This window comes from Drosophila subobscura, chromosome J, assembly GCF_008121235.1.
Source record: "Drosophila subobscura isolate 14011-0131.10 chromosome J, UCBerk_Dsub_1.0, whole genome shotgun sequence".
Classification (NCBI taxonomy): Eukaryota; Metazoa; Arthropoda; class Insecta; order Diptera; family Drosophilidae; genus Drosophila; species Drosophila subobscura.
In genome coordinates, this window is record NC_048532.1 from 7,598,128 (window position 1) to 7,617,090 (window position 18,963).

Here is an 18,963-nt window from a genome sequence, read left to right on the forward strand (position 1 = left end):
GAGGACACTTGCGTATACGTAATTTAGGGACATCTGTATATGTACCTTGGAATCCGTGTTAATTGTATAACTTTTTCAAATGGTAACAAATTAGATAAAAAATACAAATATACAAGATGCATACAAATTCTGTAAAAATAGGAATCCATATTACCTTTCCAATATATGTATGTACACATATTGTTCTTGTCCTTACCTTTGTTGCCCAAAAATAAAGAACCACCAGAAATTCTCGCATGACACCCGACTTCAAATCCAATCAAAGACAAGAGCTGTGCCAGAGCTTTTTTAACCAACCAACATTTATTTTTAAAGTATGATTCAATCCTTCGACTAAAGTAACGTCCTAAAAGCCAGCCTTGTGCATGCCTTTCCCATAATTATTCCGCATCTGGTCTCAATCCACTTCGCTTAAAGTCGGGTGTTCCAATACAAGGAAAGCTTAAGGCAGGCAGCTTGAACGTGTAGAGGCCTCCCAAGTTGTCCAGTGCTGGTAAGCGAGCGAGCTCCGAATTTTAGAATGCTGCAACACTGTCTTAAATTTGAAAATATCCGTTACGTTACCTTTGGATGCGCCGACATAAATTTACCAAATGTACTACAAAGCTTCAACATCCATGGCATTTGTGGCATTCGAGACAGAATTTATCATCTGCCATCCCGATTTCGATTGAGTTTTCATCAAGATGAGAGCATCAAATAACTTTATTGGCAATTCGCTTTGGCGAATCAGTTTCTTGTCACGCCACCAGGTGAGGACAGCCGTTCATAGTACCAAGTTCATCGTATGTTGATGTGTGTGTGTGTGTATGTTATGTATGTACTAAATAATTACTAAAATACAATTCTCTTTCAATGAGGGACGTCTGCGCATGGAGGGATCTCGGGCGCAGTTGATTTTCTTGACTAGGGTGAGGAGTGGAGTAGCTAGGAGCTTTGACTTGTGGAAGGAACTGCAACAGCAACAGCAACTGCAACTGCAACTTCAACTGGAACTACACCGACACTGAGTGCCACTACGATATCTGACAGCACTGCGCCTTTCTAGCCATGCCCTGGCCCTCCCAATGTGTCTGCAAATATATAGATGAGAGATGGTGAGTGGTGCAGGCGGTCTACGGGGTTAGCAAATAGCAAATGAAATACGTATGTATGCATTTATAGGACTCTGAATAGATATATATTTGTCTTTTGCCCAGCAATCGGATTGCTTGATGCCACAGGTTCAAGTATAACAAGTGAGCGATTACGAATTATAAACTGTTGGCCAGCTGGCCGCGACTCTACAGATGATTTGTCTGTTGCTGTGTAAAAAAAAACAAAACAAGAAACGAAGAATCAAATCAAAAATGGTAAAAAATAACAAGTTTTGTGTTAGCTTCGGTGAACAAATACTTTTAGTGGTTGGTGGGGTTCCGCAATAGATCTGAAATCGAGCCCAAAACTCGACTGCCAGCACACTGCCATCCTTTTGCCAGGACACGCAGATGCGGGCAGTCGACTCTCACAATTTCGAGCAAATTGTTAAACCAATTAGGCGGCGCTCACTTCAACGTTCCTTTTTAGTGGATTATATAGCTTTATTAGTTTCAATTAAAGTACGCACATGTATCCCAGAATAATTAAACCGATCGAATTTCGCAGCCAAAGAATATCAGGAGTAATTGAACTGTCTGCTCAGCAGTGCCAGAGCCCATCCAGAGGCGTGGGCAATTGCTTGTTCGACACAATATATATTGTTTGGCATTTCGTTTCTCTCATTAAGTATAGCTACGCGTGTAGTGGTGTACTTGTAGTGTGTATTGATTGATTGATTGCTTTTCGAATTGATTTTAGTGCTAATTTCCATAACCGGGCTCTAAACTCTACAACCGTGCGAACTATAACTCGAACGTGGTTCGTTCTCTCTGTGGGGACTCGCTTACTGCGGTTTGGTTTGTTTCACTAAGTCTTTAATTATGTTCAGCTGCGTGGTGTATTTTCTTTCTTCTTTTGTTTTGCTTTTGGATTTTGTTGCTGCTACGCAAGTGGAATGCAACGGGCGGGTTCAGGGGTCGTACGGTCTAAGTGCATTTGGAAATTAGTTTACCCATTTACTGATTATGTCCTGCAACGGAGAAGAGCAGAGTGAGCGTAATGAAGTTCTTTAGCGTTGAAATTGCCAAGCTAATCTCAGGCGGGCACGTGCTGCGCCCCACTCACCTTCACGTCTTCCATCTCGTCATCGGACGACGAGTGCGAGAGTCCACTGTAGGTCTTGAAGGTCACGTTCTTCATGAACGACTTGAGTAGACTGGCGCTTAGCTGGCCAAACTTGTAGGGCACCACCGGGTCGTAGTCACCGTGCGCTTGGAAAATCTGCAATATCCGAGGGCAGGGCTGATGATTAAGCAGATACTTGCGCGTCATCGACTCCACTTACCGGCACATCCTCACTGTTCACCTTGGCTGCAGGGAATTTCTTGTGCAGCGGCAGCCAGCACGAAAGTGCCACAACACCTGCCAGCGGCTGGTCATACGTCAGCGCCGAATAGAGAGCTAGGGCTCCGCCCTGCGAAAATCCTCCCAAGACGATGCGATTGGCCGGAATGCCAGCGCTAATCTCCTTCTGGATCATGCCGTGCACATTGTCGCGCGCCGCCTGTATGCCGGGCTCATCCTCAGGCCCGGAAATGTCCAGCGTCTTCAGGTCGAACCAGGAGGGCATGCGGAAGCCAGCATTGAGCGACACCGGCTGTGTTGGGGCTGTCGGGCAGATGACCTTCATGAAAGGGGGTCGGATGGCGGCCAATGCACTGCTCCAGCCGTGTCTAAAAAGAGCCAAAGTTGATTTATTCAACTGTCCGAATATTGCTTCGACCGCACACACTTACCCAGTATCCCCCAGTCCGTGCATGAAAATCAACTGCAAGGCGGAGCGGAGCATTCGTTTAATGTTATTCAAATGAGCCAAATGAGTGTGTTTGTGTATAGAAAAAAGAGTACTTGCCGTGGCAGTTTGCTTGGCCGTGGCCTCGACAATGACCGGTGCAGACATGTCTAGTGTTTAGCCTCTTGTGTTAACTGTGGTGTCTGTTCTCTTCCACACACTGTGCCAGGTACGTCGGTGTGACTTTGCGTTGAGTGTTTGCCTCTTTTGCTGCTCCGTTGTCGTTCTGCTCGGCGTTTTTTTTTGCAATGGCCACCGAACCGCTCTTGCTAGCTGCGTGTTTCGAATTTGTTGTCGCTTCCGGGTGCTGGAAGCACGTAGATTAGTTATGTCATGTGTAAGGCAAAGCAAAATTAGTAATATTGATTTTACGATAGCAATGACAGCTCGTCGCCGGCTATGGCAGTGTTCCTTCCTTGCGTTTAGCACTGGCAGTAGTTTTCAAACATACACACACACACTATAGTGATACCAATGTGACACTTTCACCTACCAGGGCTTACTTTATCGCTATTATTTTTTAGTTTATTTTTACAATTTTTTTTAGTTTTTACTACGCGATCAGTGTGACCGCGGACTTATCGCAAAAACAAATAGCCTGACCCTCAGCTATATACCGAAATATTCCGTCTCATTTTCGAAATATACCAAGGAATAAAAATTAACTTAACCCACTTAAACCCGCTCTTCAGTTCAAGTGTAGTGGACTTGTTTGAAATGCACATTTCTTTAGGTTCAAGTTCAGTAGAAATTGGGTTATAGTTCTTTAGATGTCAACAGTCTAAATTCAAATTTTAGCAGCTGCTGTTTTCTATATTTTAAAAGACTTCGATCCGCTCAATCAAACAATCGCTTAAGAATAATCAATTTTAACTTAATAATGTTGAAACTCAATCGAAAAATGCACTACACTGATATCAGTGGGGGAAAGGGATTCTGCTTGGAGACCACCAGCTTGTTGTGAGCATATGAAATGTAGCCCTTGATCTTTCCCTCGTAGATGAGATTGGCAATGATGCAGTGCGTCTCGTCAAGGGAGACGTCCGTAACGCCAACAAACTGCAGCGCGGTCATAAAGTCGCCCAAGTCCAGCTGGTGCGTCTGACGGATGGCGAAGACTTTCTTGAACAGATTGCGGTAGACGATGAACTTGAGCTTCTCGACCAGCAAGTAGATGCCGCTGCGGATCAGCACCTGCTCATTGTCGCGCACAATCTCGTCGAACTTGTTGACGTTTCCGGCCTTCAGGGCCTGGGCCAGGTCGTGGAAGAGCAGCAGATCGTGATGCTGGAGCAGCGCCTTGCTGGGCAGGTAGCCGAGCAGCATCTTCACAGGCACCAAGTAGATCAGTATCAGTCGCTTGTTGCTGCCGAAGCGGTCCGGGCAGTGGGTGAAGGCAAACGACAAGTCCTCGACAGCCATGCGGTAGTTGGAGTCGAACATGGCGCGACGGCCGACGAAGTATTTGTAGGTAATCTGCTCGGGCAGTGGAAAGGTGTCCTTGAACGCAAAGTTGTCGATGGCTCGGATGAGGGGCTTGCACAGATGGAGCTTATTGATGCGGAAATAAATCTTGAACAGCTGATTCACCAGGTTCATCATCCCCAGGCGCTTGGTCTCCTCCTCGGAGGCGCGTCCGTCGGCGGCGCACACGCGGAAGCAAGCCATCATGCAGTCGGCTGCCTTCTCCAGTATTTGGCCGGGTGTGAAGCTGCGGCCATGCTTCTCGCAGGCCTGTGCTAGGTAGCGCAGGTCCAGGCACACGCGGTACATCACCGGCAGGCACCAGTTCTCGTCCTTCAGCATCTGCAGCAGCTTCACCACCGCCGAGCAACAGGCCGACTGTTGCGTGTAAGCTTCCATGTAGTTGGGCGGGCTCTGGGCCAGATTGTAGAGCACCTTCAGATGGGCGCCGAACACCTCGTCCAGCGGCGCATCCAAGTAGCGTTCCACCATCTTCTCGGGCTGCGCAACGTGCAGCTTGTCGTTCTGTACGTGAACGTCGCGCAGTGAGAGAAACGTGCTCAGACTTTGGCCACTGCAGGCCTCGGCACAGCGCCCAACGCTGGTAAGGTAGTTAGCAAGCGTTCCAAACATATTTTGCTTATTTTATCTTTTTTTGTTTGTTTATATTTTTGGCCGGCAAACCAGTGTGACCGCGGAATTATACCGAAATATACCCTTGCATTTTCAAAATATACTGTAAATATATGGTGAATCTTAAATTATTTTCTTCGATTTTGATGTTCTATTTAATATTACTAGCTAATTAGGAGTCTCTCTAAAATTATAATTGTATCCTTCTCCACAAGAGTGGCTAGTTTTTACGACTTCCTTTTCTTGGCCCATGTATACACATATCGATAGGTAACAAGTGGATCAGTAATAGTATCGGTGTTTTTGCAGCCCTAGTATACAGAAGGCGTTAGGAGATTTTCTAATAGTTTTCAAAATAGAGCGGAAGCACACGCAACGGCTGTGTTAAAAATAAAGATGTAATTTTAAAAGTGGCTAAATGCATATACATATATCTCCCTTGGAAACCTTGTCGGCTACGTTACACTCCCCGAGACCTTTAAAACAATGACCATGGACTGTAAGGTCTCTTTTAGTTGCCAATAAGTTTCTAAATTTAAACTAAATACATACATATATGCATATGTACATATATGTACATATGAATAACCCGTAAAAGTTGGCAGTACTACTTTCATTTGTTGCCAAACTTTCAAGCCTCTAAGTTTAATTCTTTCGATAAATGTTAAACTAAAACTCTAAATCGTTTCCACTATAATTAAAATTAATAACCGACACGGGAACAGACATTCACAGGGACCGACATGTCGACGCCAAGTTTCCTTTTGAGCAGCGGCAAAAATATGCCTATGGTCGGTCTGGGCACATGGCGTGTGAGTAAATACAAATTATTCTTTTGACTATTGATTGTGCAATGCCCACACAAGAGTGCAATCAAATGGGTTTGCATGCAAGTTGGTTTCATGGTCAATGTCACTGCCAAAACAAAAGGAAAGCTCCCGCAGAGCTTTCAAAGCTGCTAAAACATGTGAATAATTCCTACCCACTGTGTGTTTTCCTTGCAGAGCCCGCCTGAAGTCGTTACACAGGCCGTGAAGGATGCCATTGACATTGGATACCGCCACTTCGACTGCGCCCACATCTACGCAAACGAGGCACATGTCGGTGTTGCTATTCGAGAGAAGATTCAGGAAGGCGTTGTGACACGGTGAGAAGCGTGCTTTAAGTTCTCTCAATCCCCATTTGCTAATCTGCTGATGCCACACTGATTGCAGCGACGAACTGTTCATCACTAGCAAGTTGTGGAACACCTTCCACAAGCCAGAAATGGTGCGTGCGGCCTGCGAGACGAGCCTTCGTGATCTGGGCCTCGACTATCTGGATTTATATCTAATGCACTGGCCCATGGCCTACAAGTCGGGCAACAATCTGTACCCCACGTGTCCCGACACCGGCAAGGCAGTCTTCGAGGACATCGACTACATAGACACGTGGAAGGCCATGGAGGAACTCGTGGACAGCGGCCTTGTCCATGCCATTGGGGTATCCAACTTCAACGAGAAGCAAATTAATCGTCTGCTGAGCCAGGCCAAGCTGAAGCCCGTGATGCTCCAGATCGAGTGTCATCCGTACCTGCGCCAGAAGTCGCTGATAACACTCTGCTACGACAACGCCATTGGTGTGACTGCCTACAGCTCCCTGGGATCGGGACACACCCCGTACGAGAAGCCCGGCAGCTACCCGCTGCTGCAGCACCCGATCGTCGTGAGCGTTGCTGAAAAGTACGGACGGACTCCAGCTCAGGTGCTGCTGCGCTATCAAACGCAGTCCGGCATTATCGTGATACCGCGATCGGTCAACAAGCAGCATATGCATGACAACTTCAAGAGGATCTGGGACTTTGAGCTGGCCACCGACGACGTCAAGGCCATAGATGGTCTGGACTGCAATGGTCGCTTTATGACTATGAAGGGGTAAGTCTGACAGTTTCTTTGACCTTATTTTCCCCCATTTAATCGTTTCTCACTACAGCGCTTATGGACACCCTCATCACCCTTTTGAGCTGGGGCAGAACTCTCAGAAATAGGACGTTCCTCTATCAGCGACATCAACTAGGAGTAAGGGAGAACTGCAGGCAGAAGTCGGTCCTAGAAATTATATCAAAGGTGCTCACGCATGTAGACTAATATTTCAATTAGGCAAATTTGTTACTTCACATTTGGCATTAATCTGTACTCATAGCAGCTCCTGTTAAACATCTTTCACTCTATTTTATATGTATAGCACAAGATGTTAATGTGTAATTAATTTATTGAGCAGTTAGGAAACATAAAACGTTTATTTATTAGTCGAAATTCTGTTAAATGAATGCAAAACAATCGGTTTATACTACTGCTGTTCCAAGCTTGCTATGACTTCTGGCCTCGGCCCCAACAGACAGTAAACGCCAGCGGATGTGTCTTTGCACTCGCAAAGACTCTGCGGTAGCGGGCAAGGATGCCGGCCTAGACCTAAAAGGTACAAAGGTGCTCTCTTAATTCATAGTTCCCTTTTGTGTTTTTCAACCATCTTCCAGCAGAAGATCGAGGAAGGTTCCTGGCAATACGACCATGACCGATTCCTACTAGAGCTGCGATCAGGAGTACAAACGCTCAATCGAAATGGCCGATTTCCAATCAGAGAGTGAGACCGAGTCGGACTAGGGAGCAGGCTAAGATTAACATATGTACATAACATACAATACATAACATAACATACAAATAAGTTAAAATAACATAACATATGTATGTATGTACATATGTACATCCATAAACACCCATTTTGTAAACATTTGTAATAAACAAATTTTTTCTAAAAATGAAAGGTGTAGCATACTTTCGGGGGGCGCGGAAATATTTCAAAATTTTGAAGTATCTTTTGGGGGCAGCTTGGCCTCAAAAGCATAGCATACTTTCAAGCTGAAAGTATCCCAAATACAAAATTGCGTATAACAGCCATATCCTGCAGTCCTTGAGGACCTAGATGGACTCAAGCGTTACAGGAGACTCATCCGCTCCCGAGGATGCATGCCATGTCCTGATCCGACAGGAAACAGCCGAGTTATAGCCTTGTGGGGATTTTACAGAAAAACAACATGAAAATGGCATTATCCTTAATGTCCTTGCACACGAAATGATTGAGAAGGACCCGGGACATTGGCCCGATCAGAGGACGGACTAGAATGTCCTTATCCGGCAGGAAACAGCCGAATTATAGCGTTATAAAGATTATTTCTTAAAACAACGGTAAACGGCATTATCCTTAATGTCCTTGCATCCTGAAGGATTTCCAGCGATCCGGGACATTGTCCCGATTACGAGGAGGTGTGGCATGTCCTGATCGGCCTTCAAATAAATGATAAAACAACAAAAAAGGCTCTCCTGTTGTTGTTGTCGATTTATTTTGTTGTTGTTGTACAACAAAAGTTGTTTTTGTTATTGTTGTACAACAAGAAAGTGTTTGTTGTACAACAACCACCATTCGTTTGCACAGTGGCGCCCCCGCGATCACGGCGGCCTCTTTTGGAACTAAAATAACGTAGTTCGAGAATTGACCGTTTAGAGTTGGAGCGCCACTGAGTACAAAAAAATTCTTCTGAAAATGCTTCGGTCAAATGCAAATTTTCAGACCGAGTACCAGGCCAACAGAAATCAGCAGAAAGTAGCTGGTTTTTATATTTTTTCCTGTGACAAAAGCTGGTTGCTATAACACCGCAATTACATTTTGAAAAAGCAAAGTAACGGCCAAAGTACAACGGCCACTGCTTGAACTAAAATAGCGTTGCAGCGCGAAAACTCGGCTGTTTCCTGTCGGATAAGGACATGCCACGCCTAATCGTGATCGGGATAAAGTCCCGTATCGTTTTCAATCCTTTCCGATACAAGGACATTCAGGATAATGCCATTATAAGGATGTTTTCCCATGCTTCCCACCCAAAGTCAAAGATCTCTTTGTTTTGTAACAATTAGATATACTTTATTTTGATTTAAAAACAAATGGTTGCATACATTCACATTCATGCCCCGATCCTTTCGTTTCCTTGTCGCCTGGTTTGTAAATAATTCTAGTGGCCTTTGCATTTGGATTATGCAGTCGTTGAATATAACACTTATAAAATCGTTTTTATATGATCGCATCGCTTACATCAAATAAAAGATATCATACAGTCGTTGACATTGTGTGTTTGCTTCGTGCATTCACTTAGGAGTATTCTGACAAAGATTCGAGACATAGTTACTAATTATAGACACAGATTCCGCCGAGATCCTTCCCAGCATTCAGCAAATAAAACTAAAGCACGCAACGGCTTGGTGATCTGCGGATTAATGCATTAACTAAACTAACTAAGCGACATTGGTACATTTTTAGGGGGCAGGCAAGGCTAGCCAGCACTCTGCAGTAGCAGTTCTGCAGCCACCTCCAGGCTCCAGTTGCTCTGCTGCAGGGCCTGCTCGCATTGACCCCTGCCGGCCAAGCCCAGTCGCGACAGCTGGTCGATCTTGTAGTGGCGCGTGCCCAGGGAAACGTCTCCGCCGGCTGCCCGCAGCGCATTGCGCACCTCCAGCTCGATGGCCGCACTGCCCAGCTCCTGCAGCATCTGCTGAAGTTTCTCCTGTTCGCGGCCATGGTCCGAGGGGACGGGGGCATACAGCTGGTGGGCACCCTCCATGTCCTGTAGATGCTGCTGGCGCATTTTCTCCATCCGCCTGTGAATTTGCTGCGCTGAGAGTGGCGGCGGAGCCAGGGGTGCCGGTCGATGCGGCCGAAGGTAATCGTCGAGAGTGACCTCATCGTAGATCGCTGGCCCACTGGCCCCATTTGGTACCTGACCATAGTAGGTTGATCCAGCCGTGCTGGCCGCCACTGCATCATAGAGCGAGGCGGAAGAGGCGTACGTGTTGTTCTTGGGCGCCACCACGCGATTCGAGATGGCCACAAACGAATGATTCGTCTCTGGCTGCTGGGCATGCTGGTGGTTCTGGTACAGCTGATCCTCTGGCTGCTCTGCTGGTGGCTGGGCGTAGTACTCCGAAGGCGTGGCCGCCACCTGCTCGTACCAGATGCGATTCACCACACTTTGGGTGGATGCGACGGCGGCAGCTGCCTCCACGTTGTTCTGCTTGGGCGAGGTATTCGACGAGGGGCTGGAATGATTCGAATTGGCGCATCCGTTCTTGAGGGGCGTGAGATTCTGTTTGTACACCATATCCTTGTTGGCATACACTTGCGTGGAGTTGCGCTGGTATTCCTCCTGGGCCCTGTTCTGGCCATTGCTGTACATGTCCTTCTCCAGCTCGGCAATGAATGACTTGTCCAGCAATACGCTCTCAGCGCTTGGGGCCGGTGCTGCCGGCAAAGGCTCAACGGGGAGACTGGCAATTGCGGTGTTCGGGTCGGTCCTCTCCAGCGATAGATTACTGAGATTCAGCTGCATGGCTGCCGACTCCAGGGCAGGCATGTTCTCCTTATTCGAGTTGGGACCGCCAAAGAGGCTCTTCCTCACCGAGGGACTGTTATAGATGGGGGCCGCCGATGGCGACGCACCCAGAGATTGGTTTAGATTCGAGTAGAGTGTAACTGCTCGCTCCAGGCTGCTGGTGTCGAAGGGATCCCGATCCTGATCCCGATCCCTCACTGGCGTCGACTGCTGTTGGTTCAGCTCTCGCTTCTGGGCAAACTCCATGGTGTTGGAGTACGTTGGCGGCATTTGGTATGGAGGCGGCTGCAAGCGTCCCGGAGAGGCAGTCAGATTAGCAGGATCGAACTCAAAGTGCGCCTGCTCATCGAAATATGTGGGAGATACATTCAGCGATCCTTCCACGTCGGCAAATGTGGGCACATCTATCGGGGCATCCAGTATGCAGAATGAGCTGTCCATCTGCATGGATGAGCTGTCGCCAGCTGCTCCTCCGGCCAAAGGTCGCACCTCCGGCGAAATGTCAATGAGTATTCCCTCCTGCTGGAACTGCGGCGGCGGCGGCCGCTGTGGTCCACCTACTGCCACACCTGTAGCTTTCGATACAGATCCCTTTTGCTTCACCGCATTGCGTCGCTGGAGCCCAGCCGAATCGTTGATGAGCTTGTTGTAGGCAAACTGCTTGCTGGTCGTGGACTTTCGCTCCTTGGCATGACTCTGGTTCGACAGGGAGGCGCACTTTCTCTGACGCTCCTCTCCGTTGGCCATGGCTCCAGCGCCACCACCCCAGCAGAAGCCGAAGGGGGAGCCGTTGCCGGCGCTGCTACGCATCACCACATCGCCAGTGGATGTCGCCTTACGCTGCTGTTCCAGTAAGTTTCTTGGGAAGATGCCAATCTCATATGTGCGCTGGTTCTGACCCTTGATCAGCTTCAGCTCGGGCCGTCCATCGATAATGGCAATGGTGTCACCAGCATCGATTTTCAGCCCTTTCGAGTCGTTGAAGACGCGCGCGGCACGCATCAGCGGCGGTGACATGCTCACCAAGTATTCTCTGCAAAGGAAATGAGTAAAAGCGGATTAGCAAGCAGCTCTGGAATGTATATGGAGTCCCTTTTTACTCACTTGAGTGCCGCAAAGGTTGGACGTTCTGCGGGGGTCTTGTCCCAGCACTGCAGCATCATGGCGTAGACATCCGGCGGACATGCATCTGGCTGATGCAGGCGCTCGCCCTCGCGATCTATTTTTCTGAGGATTTGGGAGCCATTCAGGCCCACCCAGGGATCCTCGCCGAAGCTGAACATCTCCCAGAGAGTCACGCCGAACATCCAAGTGTCCGAGGCATGCGAGAACTGGCGGAATCGCAGCGATTCGGGGGCACACCATGGGAAGGGGACCTTCTTGTGCTCCGACATGACGTAGCAGTCGTCCTCCTGGGGCAGTGCGCGCATCAGGCCAAAGTCTCCGATCTTTATCTTGTTGCCAGCGGCCAGGAGGACATTGCGACAGGCGAGATCGCGATGCAGGAAGCGCTTCTGCTCGAGGTATGCCATTCCAGTGACGATCTGAACGGACCAGTTCCAGATGTGGGTGAGAGCCGTGTGCCGGCACTGCTTGCGCAGCGTGTCGAGTAGGGAGCCTCGCTCGGCCAGCTCCGTGATCATCATCATGGGCTGGGACAGCACCACGCCGTACAGCCGCACCAGATTTGAGTGATCCAGAGCGTGCATGGCCTGCACCTCGCGGAAGAAGTCGTCGATAATGCCCGGCTGGGTGAGATTATCCGACTTGAGCACCTTGACGGCCACCGGTATCACCTTGCCCGCCGGCGAGGCACTCCATTCGCCGCGTCGCACAACGCCGAAGGAGCCGTCGCCCAGCTTCAGGCCCATGGTGATGTCCTTCTCATGGATGAGGCAGGTTAGCTGCGTGCCATTGCCCTGTGTCGAGTCTCGTGCTGCGGTGGCTTGCTTCTTCGACGAGGGCTGCTTTCCACCCCCAATCAGCTTGGACAGGATGTTCTTGCGCCACTGATGAGCCTTCTTTTTGCGCACAGCCTCCAGCAAGCGTCTTATGGCCGGCTTGCCCAGTCCACATCGTTCCAGATCTTCGGACAGCACATAGTCGAAGTGGGCCAGGCGCGATACCTGCAGATCGTCGCGTATCCGCTCCAGAAACTGCTCCAGCTGCACTTCGCGCAGCAGATCCTCCAGCCAGGCTGTTTCGCTCTGGCCGCCATCAACGACGGCAGGCGAGGCCATATTCTAAAGAAAATCAAAAATAATAATTTGAAATTAATCTCAGAAACGTTGCGATAAATTGTGAGTAGGAAATGAGAGGAAATGTAAGTAAATATCAATGCTCAATGGCGTTAAAGGGAGAAGGTGGCGCAAGAACGCAACGCAACCACAGTTAGAGCTGACGTCACACATGTTAGAAAGAGTTCATTTTGCTCCAGAGTTCATTAAATGCCATCTAAATGCATAATGTTTTGGGATAATATATGCCTACACGATGTCAACCAGTAGAGCTAAACATTGCGTCACCTCCCAAAACATCGGCTGCATTGTCATACGGATGGGGGAATGCACAGAGGCGGTTCTGCGGTCGATGTCGCTGTCAATGACGCGGGAAGTGCGCTGCGTGTGAGGTGTGCCAGGGCAAACGATAAACGGGATTGTAGGGTGAGTGCCTGAACTCTGACGCGTGCTCAAGTGGAGTTTATTAAGACAGAAAGATAAGCAGGCAGGGGAATGAAATGAAATAGATAGTTTGCACAATCCGAAGGGGGAGATCGTTCCAGTGACGGATTATGTGGAAAGGTGTGAGCAGTTATCGTTGTTACTGGAAAGACCTTTACATATATGTATGTGTATTATTAGTAACTGAGTCAACTGATTACATGCTCATGCCATTCCGAGGTATTACTTGGAAAATAACACTTAGCGCTTGACGACAGTTTGAGTAATTGTTCAGGCGGAAACTTGAATTTGAATAGCGGATGCGTCGACGGACAGCAACAACGCCCCTAGAGAGCAGGTTTTTTTCTATGCCATTCGTTAGCGATCCCACCCCAAAAAGTCGCAGCAGTTGCCTTTGGCCATTGTTATTGTAGTGCGTATTTCTAAACATTTGTTACAGCCTTCCCGAGGGTATATGATGGGATGGGATGGCTGGACACACACTCACCCAAGCTGCAGATGTGCAAATTCGGTTGATTTTGAGAGACAGCTGCAGCTGAGGGCCTCAGCGGCAGCGGCAGCGAAGCGTTTTCTGCTGCTTCCGTTGGCTGCTGCACTCTGCTAAACTTCCTGTCTGGACTGGAACAGGTTGCCAAGACAAAAGAGACCACGTTGAACGATGATGATGATGATGATGTTGGATTGGAGACGTGAAATTCAATATGCGAGACCCAGCCAAGCAGGCAGCCGCAGCAGCAGGCGCAAGGTGAAGGACGTCGACGCAGACGTCGCCGTCGCAGTCACAGCCGCAGTTGGTTTTGCTTGATAATGTATGCCTGTGTGTGTGGTTGGGTTCGTGTGCGTACGTTGCTTTGTTTACACTCTTCGCCAAATGAGCAGCTGGCAGCGCTGTTGAATTTGTATACGAAAAGTAGCCATCACGACGACGCTACGCTGATGCCGCCATCGCCGCCGCGGATGAAGCAAGAAAACACTTTAATATTAATTTAGTGAGCAGCGCGCCCGCCGCCACACACAGCAGCACACACAAAAACAATGAATCCGCTTTCAACAGCCACTTTTCCGCACAGCTCGCCGCACTCCCCCGCTGTCGTCACGTCTCACACGTTTTTGCACAATTTTCTATGTTTTTGCTGTTGCTGTAGCTGTTGCAGTTGCCTGTGTGTTCAGTGCTGTTTGTGTGTGCGTGAGAAAATTTAAATGCACGAAAACGCAGCAACAACGCAAAATAATGTTAGCCACTGGGTCTCACAAACGAAACGATTGATTAGCTGGAATTACTATTCCAGTCGTTAATTGGCTTGTTTCAGAGCTATTTTTCCAGTGCAGAAGCAACAAAACACAAATTGAACCTTTTAATTTGCGATTGAAAATGCGCGACAGCGAAACGGTACTTCCTTCTCACTCGCACAAGCAGCTGACAGCAGTGTGACCGCGGATTTATCGTCAAAAAATACCGTCTGTCCCTTTAAAATATACCATCTCATTTTCAACATATACCGTAAATATACCGCATCATAAATCAATTTACTCAATTTTTATGTTCTACTTAATTTTACCAGCTAGTTAGAACTTTCCGCAGTAAAAGTATAATTTTATTCGATTCATTAGTCAATTGTCTGTGGGCTGAGAGTCAAAGCTTGTCAGTAATATTAACAGGAATATCCAAAACCGGTGAATTAGATTTCCCATCATGGACACACATCGTATATTTACAGTATGTTTTGAAAATGAGAAACAATATTTCGGTATTTTTATCGATAACTCCGCGGTCACAATGAACACACGTGCGTTACTCGGACTTGATTTTATTTAATTTTGCTAATTTCCAACTGAAAACATGCCGGCAGCAGTGGCTACAGGTGTTCAGATAAACGGGCCATTGAAGAACAAGAAGATTGTGTTTGACGATGCAGGAGAGGCCGTGTCCAAGCCAACCAAACAGAATCAAAAAAAGCAGTTCCTGGCACCGACACAACGCAATGGCCAGTCTAAGAAACCTCAGAAGATAAAGTTTGGAGATGACGGCGACGTCGGGGAGCAGAAACCGTGGAAGAAGAACCACCAAAAGGAGCACGGTCATGGCTTCCAAGGTGGGAGAAACCCCCAGAAGATAAAGTTCGGAGATGACGGCGAAGTCGAGGAGGAGCAGAAACCGTGGAAGAAGAACAACCAAAAGGAGCATGGCAATAGCTTCCAAGGTGGGAAGAAACCCCAGAAAATAAAGTTTGGAGAGGACGGCGATGTCGAGGAGGAGCAGAAACCGTGGAAGAAGAACAACCAAAAGGAGCATGGCAATAGCTTCCAAGGTGGGAAGAAACCCCAGAAAATAAAGTTTGGAGAGGACGGCGATGTCGAGGAGGAGCAGAAACCGTGGAAGAAGAACAACCAAAAGGAGCATGGCAATAGCTTCCAAGGTGGGAAGAAACCCCAGAAAATAAAGTTTGTAGAGGACGGCGATGTCGAGGAGGAGCAGCAGCCATGGAAGAAGAACCACCAACAGGAGAACGGAAATGGCTCCGAAAAGGCAAAGAAACCACAAAAAATAAAGTTTGGCGATGACGGCGAAGCGGCTAAGAAGCCACAGCGTATAAAGTTCGATGAAGATGGCGCTGAGAAGGCTGCCTCGGACTCCGATGAAGACAGTGAGGACGAGCTAGAGCAAAAGGCCAGCTTCCAGAAGCGCACCAAACACCAGACGCAGGCTGACGAGGAGGAGGAGTCTCAGAAAAAGTGGTACCATGTGGTATGTTGAGTCCAAGACATGGATAGCATGTTCTAAATCTTGACTCCCATTCCCTTTTTAGCATCCAGACTACCCCAGCAGCGAGGAGGTACTGGACATGAAGGACAACGAGCAGCTGGAGTTGTTCAATCTCTGCAAGAATGCCTTCGAGGCGGATAAAGTGACGTTTAGCAGGCGTAAGTTATTCCCAAATTCCTCTGCTGCCTTCAGTAATTAGGATATTATTCCCACAGGCAATCCCTCGGATGTCCGCTGGCTGCAAACGGCCCTCCACAAAGGCACAGCCAAGGATCGTGCCAATTCCGGAGCCCTGCTGGTGACTAGCAATCCCCTGGGCAACCTGGAAGCCTTGTCCACGCTCATTAGCTTCTGCAAGATATCCAACAAGGCCAGCAACGATGTGATCGCTGTACTCACAGATCTGTGGCAGGAGGTGCTGCTGCCGCCCAACAGGAAGCTGCTGTCGATTCACACACGCGGAGCAGACTGGAAGAAGCTGCGGAAGGATGACACGCTGCGCGAACAGCAGCAACGGCGCATCTATTCGTATTGGTACTTTGAGAACGAGCTGAAGGACCAGTACCACGAGTTCCTCAAGAATGTGATGCAGGGTCTACAGACGGGACAGGAGCACAACAAGAATGCCTCCATTGTGGCCGCGGCACGCCTGCTCGCGTACGCTCCAGAGAAGGAGCAAATGCTGCTCACCATGCTGGTGAACAAGCTGGGCGACCCCATTGCCAAAATAGCCTCCAAGGCGCTGCATCACCTCAGCGACGTGGCTCAGCGACACCCCAACATGTGCGGCGTCATTGTGGCCGAGGCGGAGAAGCTACTTTTCCGTAACAATATCTCGGAGCGAGCGCAGCATTTTGCCCTCTGCTTCCTGTCCAGCATCGCGCCATCCGGACGACCTGAGGTGTGCACCAAGTTGGTAAACATTTGCTTTGCCCTCTTCAAGGTTCTCGTGCAGAAGGGAGCCGTCAACAACCGAACGATGCAGGCCATTTTAAGGTGTCTGCAAAAGGCCATTGCAGAGGCGCAGCCTGCAAAGGGCAGTAACGGAGAGATACTCAACAAGGAGATGCAGGACACCATCTACCGACTCGTCCACTTGGCCGACATACGAGTCTCCGTGCAGACCCTTGGCCTCCTGCTGCAGCTGGTCACAGTGAAAACGGAAAAATCGGATCGGTTCTACAATGCCCTGTACGTGAAACTGTTGGATCTGAACCTCATCAATGTGGGCGGAAAGACGGCGGCACAGCTGCTCCACATTGTGCACCGTGCCATCCACATCGACAGCCATGTGGTCAGGGCCCAGGCCTTTGTGAAGCGTCTCCTCCAGCTGACACTCTACGCACCGCCCCAAATAGCCGCCGGCTGTCTGATTGTTCTGCACAAGCTGCTGCGCATGCGGAATGAGCTCATCGGAGGCATTGGAGTCACCGATGAAGTGAGTTCCTTAAAGACCGTCACCCCAGAGGATAAAGATCTGGACAGGTTTGGCAGCGATGCCGAAGACGAGGTCAAGGAAGAAGACGCGGTCAAGGAAGAAGGCGACGAGGCAGCAACGCCAAAGGTGGCAAAGACAGAAGTGGCCAAGTCGAAGGTGGTCAATATCGATTCGTGCAAATACGATCCGTATCATCGTGTGCCCGCGTTTGCCGGAGCAGCCTACACACTGCGCCATGAGCTGCTGCTACTGCGCCAGCACTACCATCCCACGGTGCAGGTCTTTGCCGAACAGATACTCGAACGTGAGCAACAATTTCCCTTTTTCTTTCATGGCTTAACTTAACCTTTTTTTCCCCTGCAGAGAAACGCATCGATTACTATGGTGATCCGCTGCGTGATTTTGGTCTGCCGCATTTCCTAGAGCGTTTCGCCTTCAAGAATCCCAAGAAGTTGGAGGCACCGCAGGCGGAGAGCGCAGCTGTGGCCCACAAGCGCTACATGGCGCAAGGAGGTCGCGGCAAGCCAGTCAAGTCGCTGACAAAGGCCAACTGCACGGAGGACGAGATGTTCATTCTCAACTTCTTGGAGCACAAGCGCAGGCAGGCCGAGATTGTGGCCCAGAACAAGAAGCAGAGGGAGGTGAAGAAGGATGACGATGATGGAGAGCAGGGCGGGGAGTACCTGAAGGAGGGCGAGGTAGATGACGACGAGTTCGAAGAGTATCTGGATGGTTACTTTGGCAAGAAGTTCAAAGAGGGCGCCGATGCCGAAGAGGATGAAAATGAACTCAACTTCCTCGAGGAGCTCGGCGGCGAGTTGCCGTCGGAGAAGTCCAAAAAGAAGGACAAGAAGAAGCAGCAGGGAGCCGACAAGCATGAGGAAGATATGGACGAGATCGACGATGACTGGGGCGATGATAATCTGGCAGAAGAGGATGATGAAGATGATGAAATGACGGGCGCTGGCGGAGATCAGTCCGACGATGAGACCGGATCAATTGACTTGCAGCCCCTGGACGATGACGATGATGACGACGACGATGAGGGTTCAATTTCCGAAGTCGATCAAGCCTCCAATGCAGATGACAGCGATTCCAGCGATGCACCTGAGAGTCCAGACGACGATGATGATGATGACGAGGATTCGCCACCCAAGTCGAAGAAATCGCGCAAGGAGGAAGTCAATATGGTGGGCGGACGCAGCTTCGCCAAGACCCTAAAACAGAGCCACGGTAAGAGAGTTGCAGATTTCAGCCCGATCATATGTTCATTCTATTTTCTCCTTGCAGATATGTCCTCGCTGTTTGCCGCCGCGGATGAGTTCTCCTCCCTGATGGAGGAAACGGCCAAGGTCAGGGGACAGGGCACCAGCAACGCCGTCTACAACAAGGACAAATCCTCCGACAAGCAAATTAAATGGGAGGAGAAACGCCGCTCCAATACGAAAACCTACACAGGCAAAAGGTTTTCCGGCAAACCAGCGGCCAAAGGAGGCAAGCCACAACAGAAATCTGGCAAGAAGCGCAAGCATTAAAAGCTGCTTGGACTAAAGATCCCCCGAGGAGATTACAAAACCTACCAACAGCAGCAATAAATAATGTCATTTTGTATAAGTTCAAAGAAGTCTTTGAATGGGG

General features: G+C 49.0%; 5 protein-coding genes across 11 annotated transcripts; 2 read left to right on the forward strand and 3 right to left on the reverse strand.

Moving 5' to 3' along the window:
• Window positions 1-687: 687 nt before the first annotated feature.
• Window positions 688-3,530, reverse strand: LOC117895481 (acyl-protein thioesterase 1). Of its 6 annotated transcripts, none has more exons than XM_034803161.1 (7): window positions 3,423-3,530; window positions 2,990-3,236; window positions 2,874-2,905; window positions 2,423-2,810; window positions 2,203-2,358; window positions 2,090-2,107; window positions 688-1,073 (listed from the first exon to the last, which is right to left on the reverse strand). In XM_034803161.1, the coding sequence occupies exons 2-7, from the start codon at window positions 3,035-3,037 to the stop codon at window positions 1,017-1,019; spliced, it is 699 nt and encodes a 232-aa protein (XP_034659052.1). In that variant the 5' UTR covers window positions 3,038-3,236; window positions 3,423-3,530; the 3' UTR covers window positions 688-1,016. The 6 variants fall into 6 exon arrangements, with proteins under 6 accessions (XP_034659052.1, XP_034659051.1, XP_034659055.1 ...); XM_034803160.1 differs by having other exon boundaries at window positions 3,302-3,457; XM_034803164.1 differs by having other exon boundaries at window positions 2,090-2,144; window positions 3,302-3,456.
• Window positions 3,531-3,728: 198 nt separating this feature from the next.
• On the reverse strand, window positions 3,729-5,087 carry LOC117894711 (PCI domain-containing protein 2 homolog). The gene has a single exon (XM_034801893.1). It carries the CDS (start codon window positions 5,024-5,026, stop codon window positions 3,836-3,838), a length of 1,191 nt encoding a protein of 396 aa, XP_034657784.1. The 5' UTR covers window positions 5,027-5,087; the 3' UTR covers window positions 3,729-3,835.
• A 568-nt stretch (window positions 5,088-5,655) lies between these two features.
• On the forward strand, window positions 5,656-7,214 carry LOC117895829 (1,5-anhydro-D-fructose reductase). Its single transcript, XM_034803766.1, has 4 exons — window positions 5,656-5,838; window positions 6,031-6,173; window positions 6,241-6,939; window positions 6,998-7,214. The coding sequence occupies exons 1-4, from the start codon at window positions 5,770-5,772 to the stop codon at window positions 7,050-7,052; spliced, it is 966 nt and encodes a 321-aa protein (XP_034659657.1). The 5' UTR covers window positions 5,656-5,769; the 3' UTR covers window positions 7,053-7,214.
• Window positions 7,215-9,088: 1,874 nt separating this feature from the next.
• Window positions 9,089-14,543, reverse strand: LOC117895824. Its single transcript, XM_034803761.1, has 3 exons — window positions 13,611-14,543; window positions 11,547-12,685; window positions 9,089-11,475 (listed from the first exon to the last, which is right to left on the reverse strand). The coding sequence occupies exons 2-3, from the start codon at window positions 12,680-12,682 to the stop codon at window positions 9,387-9,389; spliced, it is 3,225 nt and encodes a 1,074-aa protein (XP_034659652.1). The 5' UTR covers window positions 12,683-12,685; window positions 13,611-14,543; the 3' UTR covers window positions 9,089-9,386.
• Window positions 14,544-14,879: 336 nt separating this feature from the next.
• On the forward strand, window positions 14,880-18,927 carry LOC117895821 (uncharacterized protein F23B12.7). Of its 2 annotated transcripts, XM_034803759.1 has the most exons (6): window positions 14,880-15,216; window positions 15,325-15,869; window positions 15,931-16,045; window positions 16,103-17,629; window positions 17,689-18,558; window positions 18,616-18,927. In XM_034803759.1, exons 1-6 carry the CDS (start codon window positions 14,964-14,966, stop codon window positions 18,858-18,860), a joined length of 3,555 nt encoding a protein of 1,184 aa, XP_034659650.1. In that variant the 5' UTR covers window positions 14,880-14,963; the 3' UTR covers window positions 18,861-18,927. The 2 variants fall into 2 exon arrangements, with proteins under 2 accessions (XP_034659650.1, XP_034659649.1); XM_034803758.1 differs by having other exon boundaries at window positions 14,880-15,869.
• Window positions 18,928-18,963: the final 36 nt, after the last annotated feature.